Raw genomic sequence first — 15,127 nt, forward strand, 5'->3', positions numbered from 1 at the left:
CTAGTAGTAAGGGTTTAATTTCCCTACAGTGCCCCCGCAGGAGAAATGTAGTATTGCACGTTTTTCATTGAAATCAATAGGCTGTACATTGATTTTCTCACAGTGAGGTTATCTGTTATACCATCAGGTGTCGGTGTATTGTCTCATGGTCGATCTTGGGGCTTGAACTTCATTGATTGATTATGTCCAGTCAAACATTGTTATAAGGGAAACATTGTCTGATCCCGCGCAGGGATCATGCACCCCTCCAATACTGATAGAGCAATACTCTGCAGGCTATCTGCTGGAACTGCAGAGCCTTGTTCAGTTTACCCAGCCAACTCCAGTTATTCTGCAGAGTTTTACTAAATTACTCCTTAGGCCACGGCCCCACTATCAGTATTAGGTCACGGCCCCACTATCAGTATTAGGTCACGGCCCCACTATCAGTATTAGGTCACGGCCCCACTATCAGTATTAGGTCACGGTCCCACTATCAGTATTTGGTCAGTATTCGGTCAGTATTTTTTCTCAGGAGTGGGAGCCAAAACAGGTGAGGAACAATCAGAGAAAAGGTATAAGGGCTCATACTAATCTGTGAGAAAAACGGACAAGTGCAATCCGATAAAAGATCAGATTACACTCTGACCAATGTTATTCAATGGGTTACAGCTCATTTGCGATTTTTTTTATTTTTTTTTCTCAGCTGAAATAGGACTGAGAAAAAAATTGCAGCTCGCACGGCACTCAGACCATGCAAGTGCCGTCCAATTTTTAAGCACCCTTCTCCTTGAAAACCTGACAATTCATCAGCTGCGTACAGTACAATCACAGCGGGACCCAACATTATAGAATAGAGAGAATAGATATATACATAGAATAGATAGATGGAAAGATGTCAGTGACATATATAATTAGTGCAGTGACTGTGTGGTTTACTGTACATGTATTTTAGCATTAAATTAATACATTTAAATTTCTGAAAAAAATGGCATGGGATCCCCCGTAATTTTATTAACCAGCAGAGGGAAAGTGGACAGCTGGGATCAGATGTTTATAGCCTGGGAAGGGGGTAATACCTATGGAGCTTCCCAGGCTATTAAAATCAGCTCTCCGTTGTATACCTAGCCTTTACTGGCTATTAAAATGAGGCAACCCAAAAATTTTTTACATGGGGTCCCCCTATTTTAACAACCAGCAAACACTAGGCAGACAACTGGGGCTGATATTAATAGCCTAGGAAGGGGCCATGAATATTGGCCCCCTCCCAGACTACAAACATCAGCTCTCCATAAGATGCGCCAATTCTGGCGCTTAGCCTCCGCTCTTCCCACTTGCCCTGGTGCGGTGGCCAGTGGGATTATAGGGCTGGGGTTGATTTCAGCTTTGTATTGACAGCTGACTTCAAGCCCAGGGGTTAGTAATGGAGAGGTGTTTATAAGATGCCCCCATTACTAACCCCATAGTCAAATGGTGAAATAAAACACCAGCACGCAGAATAAAATAATTTATTTTGAATAAACACACAGACTTCTTTTAATAAATCTAAATTTAACCAAAAGCCTTATACTTACCATTACGCCTATTCCAGTGACGCTCATGTTACCTGCAATAAAAATAAAATAATAAAGCAATCCCATCCTCGCCTCTCTGACGTGAAGAAAATAATCCGTTTGTCCCCCGATGGGTCTAGCTCTGCTACATCTAGATGGCAGGCTGCATTGTTGCTTGATATGACTATACAGCCTGCCATCCAGCAGGGACACTGAGCTGCGCATGCTTGCGCTTTTAAGTGACTCGCAGTGATGTGATAAAGTTGAGCGGGGTTCATATCCAATGAACTCCGTTAACCTCACTGACGTCATCACGAGCGTGTGAAAGTTCTCACGCTCACGGTGCCGGTAGAAAGGTCATCTCAATGACAGCAGCGCATGCGCAGTGAGAACTTTCCTCTAACCCTGTTACCCCGCTTGCCACCGAACCAAGGCGAGTGGGAAGAGCAGAGGCTAAGCGCCAGAATTGGTACATCTTATTGATGCACCTTTTTCTGGGGGGGGGGGCTGAGAGCTGATGTTTGTAGTCTGGGAGGGACAGGCTATTAATATCAGCTCCCAGCTGTCTGCCTAGCCTTTGCTGGGTGTTAAAATAGAGGGACCCCACATCAATTTGTTTTTTTGGGGGGGTCCCCTATTTTAATAACCAGTAAATGCTAAATATACAGCCGAGAGCTGATATTAATAGCCTAGGAACCTCCGTGGGTATTACCCTGTTCCCAGGCTACAAACATCAGCCCACAGCTGTCTGCTTCCCCTCTGCTCGTTATTAAAATATAGGGGGCCCCACGCCATTTTTTTTTTCAAAAATTCTTTAACTTAATAATAAATGACATGTACAGTAAGCAACACAAGCAAATCACTGAATATATATCTCACTCACGCATTTATATCTATGCATAATATATTTCTGTATGTATGTATTTATGAACTTTTCTATCTTTTGCCACATTTCTGGCTTCAAACATAAAGATATAAAATTCTATTTTTTTGGGGAAGAATCAACAACAAGTGGGACACAATCGTGAAGTGGAACGAAATTTATTGGATATTTTAAACTTCTTTAAAAAATTAAAAACTGAAAAGTGGGGCGTGCAATATTATTCGGCCCCTTTACTTTCAGTGCAGAAGTTCAGTGCGGATCTCTGAATGATCCAATGTCGTCCTAAATGACTGGTAATGATAAATAGAATCCACCTGTGTGTAATCAGGTCTCCGTATAAATGCACCTGCTCTGTGATAGTCTCAGGGTTCTGTTTAAAGTGCAGAGAGCATCATGAAGACCAAGGAACACACCAGGCAGGTCCGAGATACTGTTGTGGCAAAGTTTAAAGCCGGATTTGGATACAAAAAGATTTCCCAAATTTTAAACATCTCAAGGAGCACTGGGCAAGCGATCATATTGAAATGGAAGGAGTATCAGACCACTGCAAATCTACCAAGACCCGGCCGTCCCTCTAAACTTTCATCTCGAACAAGGAGAAGACTGATCAGAGATGCAGCCAAAAGGTCCATGATCACTCTGGATGAACTGCAGAGATCTACAGCTGAGGCAGGAGAGTCAGTCCATAGGACAACAATCAGTCGTACACTGCACAAATCTGGCCTTTATGGAAGCGTGGCAAGAAGAAAGCCATTTCTCAAAGATATCCATAAAAAGTCTTGTTTGAAGTTTGCCACAAGTCACCTGGGAGACACACCAAACATGTGGAATAAGGTGCTCTGGTCAGATGAAACCAAAATCGAACTTTTTGTCCACAATGCAAAACGATATGTTTGGCGTAAAAGCAACACAGCTCATCACCCCCAAAACACCATCCCCACTGTCAAACATGGTGGTGGCAGCATCATGGTTTGGGCCTGTTTTTCTTCAGCAGGAGGAGGGAAGATGGTTAAAATTGATGGGAAGATGGACGAAGCCAAATACAGGACCATTCTGGAAGAAAACCTGTTGGAGTCTGCAAAAGACCTGAGACTGGGACAGAGATTTATCTTCCAACAAGACAATGATCCCAAACATAAAGCAAAATCTACAATGGAATGGTTTGAAAATAAACGTATCCCGGTGTTAGAATGGCCAAGTCAAAGTCCAGACCTGAATCCAATCGAGAATCTGTGGAAAGAGCTGAAAACTGCTGTTCACAAACGCCCTCCATCCAACCGCACTGAGCTCGAGCTGTTTTGCAAGGAAGATGGGCAAGAATTTCAGCCTCTCGATGTGCAAAACTGATAGAGACATACCCCAAGCCAGGGCCGGCGTCAGCACCTGGCGTACCCGGGCAAGTGCCGGGGCCCTGGAAAATCTGAGGGGCCCACCGCCCACTCACTGTCGGGGCCCTGGCCGCTTCCTCGGCACCTGTTCAGGGACACAGGCGCTGCTTGATTGCCGGCACTCCCCCCAGACACGGCCGCGAGCTGTCCGGCTGTGTCTGCTAGTAATGACGCGGCAGGGTCGACGGCACTGCACCTTTAATTGTGCTTGTGTGTCGCCCCTGCCGCGTCATTACTAGCAGACACAGCCGCATAGCGCGCGGCCATGTCTGGGGGGAGTGCCGGCAATCAAACACCGTCGGAGCGGAGATCCTGCACAGATGGGCAGGAGGGGCCCGGACCCGACCGTAAGTGGGCCCCTCTGATGGTCCAGGGCCATGATGTCTGTGACACGCCGGGGGCCCTGCACTGCCCCATACCTGAGGAGCTGCTGGACAGGACACTGGACCGGGGACAGGTGAGTGAGGCTCCCCCAATCCCCATATTAAAAATATTTGTAATGGGTCTGTGTGAGTGCATGTATGTGAATGTCAGTGTGTATGACTGTGTATATATATTTGTCTGTTTTATATATGTCTTTAAGAATTTGTGTAAAAATCTGTGTATGTCTGTATGTGTACATATCTGTGTACCGTGTGTGTGTGTGCGTGCGTGCATGTGTCTGTGTACCGTGTGTCCATATGTCTGCGTACCGTGTGTGCGTGCATATGTCTGCGTACCATGTGTGCGTGCATATGTCTGCATACCGTGTGTGCGTGCATATGTCTGCGTACCGTGTGTGCGTGCATATGTCTGCATACCGTGTGTGCGTGCATATGTCTGCGTACCGTGTGTGCGTGCATATGTCTGCGTACCGTGTACATATGTCTGCGTACCGTGTGTGCGCGTGTCTGCATATGTGAAAGATGAGGGGGCAGGCTGGGCCCTGTGTACTATATATATATATTTCTCTGCTGTATCTGTGCATCATGAATCGTGTATGTGTTAAAAGGGCCCACTGAGACTCTTTCGCCCGGGGCCCAGAAAAACCTGGAGCCGGCCCTGCCCCAAGTGACTTGTAGCTGTAATCGCAGCAAAAGGTGGCGCTACAAAGTATTAACTCAAGGGGGCCGAATAATATTGCACGCCCCACTTTTCAGTTTTTAATTTGTTAAAAAAGTTTAAAATATCCAATAAATTTCATTCCAGTTTAATATGTGTAAATTACATAGAGGAATTCTCTATGTAAAAGCCCATGTTAAAATCGGATCGCATACACATGACAGTCGGATGCTAGGTGTGAAAAATCGTATTTCTTCTTGCATGAGTCACATGACACTCGTCTGTTTTTTTTCAGCCCAGATATTAGAACGTTTTTTTTCCACACATATGGGTATGAGTCCTAATAGAAACAAGTCTCCAATTCTGCATTTATCACCCACTCCTGGTTTTGGCTCCCACTCCTGAGAAAAAATACTGACCAAATACTGATAGTGGGGCTGTGGCCTTAGAGCAATGCTCTGCCTGCTTATCAATCCAACCAGTACTGATAACACTGCAGAGCATTGATCCATTAAACCTGCAGAGCATTGCCCAATTAATCCTGCAGAGCATTGCTGCTGCAAACTCCTTGATAAGCATAACCCTAAACATGCCCCCAGGACCCAAGTCCTTTCATGTGTCTCAGCACGAGGCTGAAGACTTATGTCCTTGGGGTAAGAATAAAGACACAAAGAGTAAAGAAAGTTCAAGGTGAGAAAACGCCTGGGGCAGATGGGGGTAATAAAGGGGATGTCTATTTTTGCCACATTCACGACCTGTAATATTACTCCGTGCTTTTGTTCTTGATGACGGTAATGTCCCACACCCACATTATACACATTGTGCAAACACGGAAATGTAGAATTAGTCTTTATCTTGTTGACAAAGGCTGAAATCAAGAGTGGGGCCGGCGGGGCGGAGGCGAGGGCGGCGGAGAAAGAGAAAACTAAAATGGTGTAAACCTCACTATAATCAGAGTTAAAGAGAAAAAGTCTGAAAGTGAAAATTTCTGTATATTTCTGGTGGAATCTGAGAATTCTGAAACTGGACCCCCTCATGTTGGGTGTAACTTTTACACACACAAGTGCTTCTCACTAAATATCATCAAAAAGTTAATTTATTTCAGTTCTTCAATCCAAAAAGTGAAACTCGTATATTATATAGAGTCATTACACACAGAGGGATCTATTATATAGAGTCATTACACACAGAGGGATCTATTATATAGAGTCATTACACACAGAGGGATCTATTATATAGAGTCATTACACACAGAGGGATCTATTATATAGAGTCATTACACACAGAGGGATCTATTATATAGAGTCATTACACACAGAGGGATCTATTATATAGAGTCATTACACACAGAGGGATCTATTATATAGAGTCATTACACACAGAGGGATCTATTATATAGAGTCATTACACACAGAGGGATCTATTATATAGAGTCATTACACACAGAGGGATCTATTATATAGAGTCATTACACACAGAGGGATCTATTATATAGAGTCATTACACACAGAGGGATCTATTATATAGAGTCATTACACACAGAGGGATCTATTATATAGAGTCATTACACACAGGGATCTATTATATAGAGTCATTACACACAGGGATCTATTAAATAGAGTCATTACACACAGAGGGATCTATTATATAGAGTCATTACACACAGAGGGATCTATTATATAGAGCCATTACACACAGAGGGATCTATTATATAGAGCCATTACACACAGAGGGATCTATTATATAGAGCCATTACACACAGAGGGATCTATTATATAGAGTCATTACACACAGAGGGATCTATTATATAGAGCCATTACACACAGAGTGATCTATTATATAGAGCCATTACACACAGAGGGATCTATTATATAGAGCCATTACACACAGAGGGATCTATTATATAGAGCCATTACACACAGAGGGATCTATTATATAGAGCCATTACACACAGAGGGATCTATTATATAGAGCCATTACACACAGAGGGATCTATTATATAGAGCCATTACACACAGAGGGATCTATTATATAGAGTCATTACACGCAGAGCGATCTATTATATAGAGTCATTACACGCAGAGCGATCTATTATATAGAGTCATTACACGCAGAGCGATCTATTATATAGAGTCATTACACGCAGAGGGATCTATTATATAGAGTCATTACACGCAGAGGGATCTATTATATAGAGTCATTACACGCAGAGGGATCTATTATATAGAGTCATTACACGCAGAGGGATCTATTATATAGAGTCATTACACGCAGAGGGATCTATTATATAGAGTCATTACACGCAGAGGGATCTATTATATAGAGTCATTACACGCAGAGGGATCTATTATATAGAGTCATTACACACAGAGGGATCTATTATATAGAGTCATTACACATAGAGGGATCTATTATATAGAGTCATTACACACAGAGGGATCTATTATATAGAGTCATTACACACAGAGTGATCTATTTCAAGTGTTTATTTCTGTTAATGTTGATAATGATGGCTTACAGCCAATGAAAACACAAAGTCATTATCTCAGTAAATTAAAAAAAATGATAAAAAACACCTGCAAAGGCTTCCTAAGCGTTTAAAAAGGTCCCTTAGTCTGTTTCAGTAGCCTCCACAATCATAGGGAAGACTGCTGACTTGACAGATGTCCAGAAGGCAGTCATTGACACACTCCACAAGGAGGGTAAGCCACAAACGGTCATTGCTAAAGAAGCTGGCTGTTAACAGAGTGCTATATCCAAGCAGATTAATGGAAAGTTGAGAGGAAGGAAAAAGTGTGGTAGGAAGAGGTGCACAAGCAGCCGGGATAACCGCAGCCTTGAAAAGATTGTTAAGAAAAGGCCATTCAAAAATTTGGGGGAGATTCACAAGGAGTGGACTGCTGCTGGAGTCATTGCTTCAAGAGCCACCACACACAGACGTATCCAGGACATGGGCTACAAGTGTCACATTCCTTGTGTCGAGCCACTCATCACCAATAGACAACGCCAGAAGCGTTTTACCTGGGCCAAGGAGAAAAACACCTGGACTGTTGCTCAGTGGTCCAAGGTGTTGTTTTCCGATGAAAGTAAATTTTGCATTTAATTTGGAAATCAAGGTCCCTGAGTCTGGAGGAAGAGTGGAGAGGCCACAATCCAAGCTGCTTGAGGTCTCGTGTGAAGTTTCCACAATCAGTGATGGTTTGGGGAGCCATGTCATCTGCTGGTGGAGGTCCACTGTGTTTTATCAAGACCAAAGTCAGCGCACCCGTCTACCAGGACATTTTACAGCACTTCATGCTTCCCTCTGCCCACAAGCTTTTTGGAGATGGAAATGTCATTCTCCAGCAGGACTTGGCCCCTGTCCACACGGCCAAAAGTACCAATACCTGGTTTACACAACAGTATCACTGTGCTTGATTGGCAGCAAACTCACCTGACCTTAACCCCATAAAGAATCTATGGGGTATTGTCAAGAGAAAGATGAGAGACACCAGACCCAACAATGCAGACGAGCTGAAGGCGGCTATCAAAGCCACCTGGGCTTCCATAACACCTCAGCAGTGCCACAGGCTGATCCCTCCATGCCACATTGCCACATTGATGCAGTAATTGATGCAAAAGGAGCCCGACCAAGTATTGAGGGCATTTATTGAACATACATTTCAGTAGGACATTTCTGATTTTAAAAACATTTTTCAAGCTGTTGTTATAAAGTATTCTAATTTACTGAGATAATGACTTTTGTGTTTTCATTGGCTGTAAGCCATAATCATCAACATTAACAGAAATAAACACTTGAAATAGATCCCTCTGTGTGTAATGACTCTATATAATAGATCACTCTGTGTGTAATGACTCTATATAATAGATCCCTCTGCGTGTAATGACTCTATATAATATAGGAGTTTCACTTTTTTGTATTGAAGAACTGAAATAAATTAACTTTTTGATGATATTCTACTTTAGTGAGATGCACCTGTATATTCGATGTGACTATCCGTTATGTCAATCACGGAAAATCTGCATTGGTTGCCATTAGAGTTGGAGAGCGATTCATAGGGTGGTCACATCTGACTTTGGACGGTCCTGGAGTAGGAGTTAGGGTATTTTCACATGGACAACGAACGTACCCAACGCTCGCCTGTGTGCTAGTTCACAAGATCCATTCTTCACACAGAGCTCAGGTCCATGACTACGGACCTGGTCGATCATCCATGCCCGTAATCTGGGGCTGCTGAACAGAAGGCCGGAGAACTGCCTCCTACGTCACGTGATCTGCAGCTCCTCTTTTGATTAGCCAGTCTGGCGTGATGTCACCATTGCGGAGTGATGTACATGTGATGTCACACCAGGCTGGCTAATCAGAAGAAGAACTGTAGATGCCGTTAAGTAAAAGGCTGCCATCCAGCAGCCACATATTACTGACATGGCCAATGGGCCAGGTCCTGCCAATCGATTCGCCCCAGCTCTATTTACCGTGTCTCTTGATTTAAGGTGAACCTCTTGGTGAAGAATTAGCCGTCTGATCACTCAGGTGGCCGCCTCTTCCTTTAGTATACATCTTTGCCATAGTTTCAGGCTACGTTCATGCAGCCACCGAATTTACCGGATCCGTCACCTCTGCAAATTACAGAGCTTCCTTCTATTTCCGCACCCTGGTCTGGTCCATAAATCGGATCAAATTAGATGATGCAATCTTCTCATGTACCTGATCTCCGTTTGACGAGTGTCCCATGTGAACTAGCACAAGGCGAACGTTAGGTACGTTTGATATCCATTTTCGTGTGAAAATACCCGAACTCCTACCCCAGGACTGTCCAAAGTCAGATGTGACCATCCATTTTTCTGCAGAATTTACCTAATTCCCCCAAGGACATGGACAAATTTGTTGGGATTGTTACCAAAAATTTGAGACAATCCTGGCAAGTTTGGAGCTGTTGGCGACTATGAGTAGTGAAGTGAGCACTGAGGAGGAGTATGAGCCATGCCAGGGCCTAAAAGCATTGATCCTCTAAAATAAAAATTCAAAAACGGGCATAACATAGTCCCCATAGAGCCTCAGGACCACTGTGAGGCTGGTGGAGGCCCGTGGGTGTTTGTTCTTTTTGCCCGGCCTTTGACACAAGTCTGTTCCTCCTTCCATTTTCGAGCGGTTGTGTGTGTAAACAAGCCATGATGTTCAATACCCGAGGAAAGTACATGTCATAAACGCCCTGCCGGGGATGTGACAAATCATGGTCGTAAACAGGCATCAAGGTGAAGTGCACAATTTCCCCCGTAATTAGCTGATAAGAGCAGTAAATATGGCGCAATTAACACATTTCTCTGACGATAACGCTGCCCTGTGACAAAGAAGAGAGCGGAGGAAGCGCGCGGGGAGCGATCCCAGGGGGCAACGTCACACATTCCACAGTCAGCGGCGGGAATTCTCAATATCAGAAGTAAATCAATGTCCGACCTACAAAATGTTTAAAGTTTGGGGTACAAAACCTTATAGCAAGATGAGGACCTTAACATAAAGCAACAATGGAGCCCCAAGATCAGGACAGAAGGGTCCAATAGTTCTTCGGCCCACAACCTCTTGAGGCAAGTAGACCTCTAAATAGGACCAGACAAACGTTAGTGGAGGCCCTTTCAACAATCTGAATACAGATTTATGGTACATCGAGCCGGGTGGTCGAGGCCCCTTTATCCTCCCTATAATAAGTGGAAGGATCCAAAAGGAACGTCAACTACAGCAAATGCTTGGTGGCCATATTCATCTCCTACCAATATCCTCCGTCTCCAGCTACACATCTGCTAACCCCTCTGTTTTCTCCTCACAGGTGAACCAGAAAAATATGACCCGAAATTTAATGGACCTATCAAAAATCGGTGAGTGATCGGTCATTGCAGCCTCATGGCTGTTCACCCCAACAGTCAGTGACCCTGGTTCCTGGATTTATCATCTAGCAGGCACATCCAGGAGGCCACCAGTATGTGCATCGTCTTACTGACTGTCTCCATTCTTCACGCAGGGGCTGCACAGATATCATCTGCTGTGTCCTGTTCATGGTGTTCATTCTCGGATACATCGTGGTCGGAGTTCTGGGTAAGTGCGGAAATAAAAAATAATAATGTAGAAATGTCTAATAGGCTCACACTGAGTGGTGTTGTAATTGGAAGCTCCGGCTCTATTATACGGCACTGAAAACCTGGACATATCCACCACATGTGAACACGGCCGTAAGGTGGCCAACGTTACAGTGCTTCTTCAGGACTTCTATCTATAAAGTTTGATAAAAAAAAAGAGGCGACATACCGTGTATTACCCTCTATCTCGGGGCTCACCGCTACAGGCAGGACTATGTGTGTCTGATTACATGGAGACCATCCAGAGTCGCTGACCACACACATAGATGCCAATAACCCGGGCCCCTGAGGATTAGAGCCCAGGGACTTAATCCAGGCTTGTGGTAGATAACAAAGAACAGCGTCATGGTCAATGATCAGGAGCGTCGCAGGACGGGGCGTGGGGCGGAGGAGAATCAAATAAAATTCTCAGGAACTTTGCAGTTAACTTTTTTTTTTTTTTAAAGGTGCATACACTGAATCAAAAGATGTAAAAGGGATATTATGTCTTTAAAAAAACCATGCATGTACATATTGCCATAAAGGGATCAGTAGTGGCTTATTATCACCCCTGAGCCTTATCACCATTGCGATAATTTGCAGTGAAAATATGGAAACTACTGTGCGTCCGTGAAAAAAATGTCCGGCATAAGCCTGTTACAGTTATCAGAAAGAGATAAGTTTATCTGCGGGCGCTGAGTGATAACAGCCTCGCTCCTACCCCTACGTAGGGCGATTATTCGCACAGTACTCAGCGGGCACCTGTGTAAGGCGAGCGGAGGGGAGAATGTCACCTGGGCCATCAGGTCTGGCAAACCATACCAGAAACAAAAACCTCTCTGGTAATTCATTAAAAACTGATATGTAAAATAATGAAATCTGGTACTCTAGTGCCACCTATTGGGGGTAGATACCCTACAAGCCAATATTTGTCCCTTTAAAGAGGCCTTACAACATGGTGACCATACACACAAGATGGCGGTCGGACAAATACTCACACCCAACTCCTCCCTACACATAGAAGAGGGGAGAAAGGGCTGGTGGATTTCTCTGGCGATGATCGGGGTCTAAATTAAGTGTCCAATTGTTCCCTCTCCTGGCCTTATTTTTTGGTGACACCCATCAGGAAATCATCGTAAAATCAGCCTGTAAATCTGAGTATTAGTTAATGGTGGATAATAGGCCAAACCATTGTCTCCCCCAAAACAAAGGAGGAGAAGTAGCCCCCATTTGCCCACGTTTAATCTGGGGTCATTAGTGATGCACCTCATCGATTTTTATGGTATAAAAAATGGTTAGAAACAAGACGACCGACTCTTAAACATCGATCTTGGTGCCAAGTCGCACCGGGCTCCACTGCCCCAGGGAAAGAAGCATATCTGTGCTGGGTAAATATAACACCTCGCCTGTATGGTACCGATACGTCACAGCGGAGCAGCTCCATCCCTGATGCAGATAAAGTTCTGGGAAAAGTATATAGAGAAATACTTTATCAGGGCCTCATGCCAATAACTATCCTAGAAGGGTCTTATGGAGGACTACAAATCCCTGCCTCCTAAAGTATGCACTTCAAAGGATCCCTCCACGCAGGGCCGGGCATAAAGTCAGATGAGGGGCTCCCCGTGTGGGTCATAAAAGTGCAGATATGGGATATCTGTCACTCCATGTGACATTTCCCAACACGCCTTGTTTGCTTTTACATTTAAAGGGGATCTGTCTCTTGCCACAAATATGTAATATTTCCCCCTGGTGTAAATGCCGCCGTCCTCTTGAATCCGGCGATGTTTTTCATTTGTTTCTATGCCTCTCCGATCCTGAGATATGGCCTCCTCTTCCTTGTATGTAAATTAATTCTTGTTTTACAAGTGGGCGTTGACCTCACAGGTGTCTTTATGGGGACAACGCCCACTTGGTCAACAAGACTAGATTTACATACCGGGAAGATGAGGCCATAGCTCTGGAACAGAGAGGCGCAGGAGCACAAGAATAACAACGCCGGATTCATGAGAACAGCAGCATTTACACCAGGTAAAAAAAAGATACATATTTATTGCAAGTGATAGGTCTTTTTAAAATATTTTTGGTTATTATTGTGGCGTATTTGAATAAAAGAAATATAAAGATCTAAACCTAACAAGCCCTCTAGCTCGAGTAATCGACCTATCTGGGAGTGTTAAGGGGACACAAAACCCAGAAGTGTTCTCATGGGGACACAGGAGCAGAGTAAAAGCAAGAGTCACACCTGGCACTTCAAGCTCGGGTACCTCTATTACAGTTATATGAAAAAGTTTGGGCACCCCTATTAATCTTAAGCTTAATGTTTTCTTAAAATTGGTGTTTTTGCGACTGCTATTTCAGTTTGATATATGTAATAACTGTTGGACACAGTAATGTTTCTGCCTTGAAATGAGGTTTATTGTACTAACAGAAAATGTGCAATCTGCATTCAAACAAAATTTGACAGGTGCATAAGTATGGGCACCCTTATCATTTTCTTGTTTTAAATACTCCTACCTACTTTTTGCTGACTTACTAAAGCACTTTTTTTGGTTTTGTAAATTCATTGAGCTTTGAACTTCATAGCCAGGTGTATGCAATCATGAGAAAAGCTACTTAAAGTGGCCACTTGCAAGTTGTTCTCCTGTTTGAATCTCCTCTGAAGAGTGGCATCATGGGCTCCTCAAAACAACTGTCAAATGATCTGAAAACAAAGATTATTCAACATAGTTGTTCAGGGGAAGGATATAAAAAGCGTCTCAGAGATTTAAGCTGTCAGTTTCCACTGTGAGGAACATAGTAAGGAAATGGAAGAACACAGGGACAGTTCTTGTTAAGGCCAGAAGTGGCAGGCCAAGAAAAACATCAGGAAGGCAGAGAAGAAGAATGGTGAGATCAGTCAAGGACAATCCTCAGACCACCTCCAGAGAGCTGCAGCATCAACCTGCTGCAGATGGTGTCACTGTGCATCGGTCAACTATACAACACACTTTGCACAAGGAGAAGCTGTATGGGAGAGTGATGCGAAAGAAGCCGTTTCTGCAAGCACGCCACAAACAGAGTCGGCTGAGGTATGCAAAAGCACATTTGGAGAAGCCAATTTCCTTTTGGAAGAAGGTCCTGTGGACTGATGAAACCAAGATTGAGTTGTTTGGTCATACAAAAAGGCGTTATGCATGGCGGCAAAAAAACACAGCATTCCAAGAAAAACACATCATGCTTTGGGGCTGTGTGGCCAATGCCGGCACCGGGAATCTTGTTAAAGTTGAGGGACGCATGGATTCCACTCAGTATCAGCAGATTCTTGACAATAATGTTCAAGAATCAGTGACAAAGTTGAAGTTACGCAGGGGATGGATCTTTCGGCAAGACAATGATCCAAAACACCGCTCCAAATCTACTCAGGCATTCATGCAGAGGAACAATTACAATGTTCTGGAATGGCCATCCCAGTCCCCAGACCTGAATATCATTGAACATCTGTGAGATCATTTGAAGAGGGCTGTCCATGCTCGGCGACCATCAAACTTAACTGAACTTGAATTGTTTTGTAAAGAGGAATGGTCAAAAATACCTTCATCCAGGATCCAGGAAATCATTAAAAGCTACAGGAAGCGACTAGAGGCTGTTATTTTTGCAAAAGGAGGATCTACTAAATATTAATGTCACTTTTCTGGTGAGGTGCCCATACTTATGCACCTGTCAAATTTTGTTTGAATGCAGATTGCACATTTTCTGTTAGTACAATAAACCTCATTTCAAGGCAGAAACATTACTGTGTCCAACAGTTATAACATATATCAAACTGAAATAGCTGTTGCAAAAACACCAATTTTAAGAAAACATTAAGCTTAAGATTAATAGGGGTGCCCAAACTTTTTCATATAACTGTATGTATTAATTTTCTTCAGATCAGTTTATAGATGACTTCCTTAATAATGTGCATGAATTTACTGTGAAAGGAGATGTACATGTAGATTATATGTGATGCCATCCCCATGCGCTGTTTAGCCACACTTCCTTGTTTCTTATCAGAAATAGTATTGATACTTTCTCTGCCAGCCCTTACAATGCAAATGTCACCAATAGCCATTAACACCATTCTTTATAAACCACATTAAAGTTGTCCCATTTTAGGAGAGCAACTGAGGTGAAACGCTGTATGATGTGTAAGG

The 15,127-nt window shown here is 43.5% G+C and overlaps 1 protein-coding gene across 1 annotated transcript in view; it reads left to right on the plus strand.

Moving 5' to 3' along the window:
- The window catches only part of SLC44A4 (solute carrier family 44 member 4), a 68,214-nt gene that overhangs the window by 13,611 nt on the left and 39,476 nt on the right, over positions 1–15,127 (plus strand). Inside the window, exons 2-3 of the mRNA XM_073641846.1 lie at positions 10,670–10,718; positions 10,862–10,935. Coding sequence (XP_073497947.1) covers positions 10,670–10,718; positions 10,862–10,935 — 123 coding nt within the window. The remainder of the gene's footprint in view (positions 1–10,669; positions 10,719–10,861; positions 10,936–15,127) is intronic.

This window comes from Phyllobates terribilis, unplaced genomic scaffold (genome assembly GCF_046119375.1).
Source record: "Phyllobates terribilis strain yellow unplaced genomic scaffold, ASM4611937v1 Scaffold_7__3_contigs__length_470593459, whole genome shotgun sequence".
Lineage (NCBI taxonomy): Eukaryota > Metazoa > Chordata > Amphibia > Anura > Dendrobatidae > Phyllobates > Phyllobates terribilis.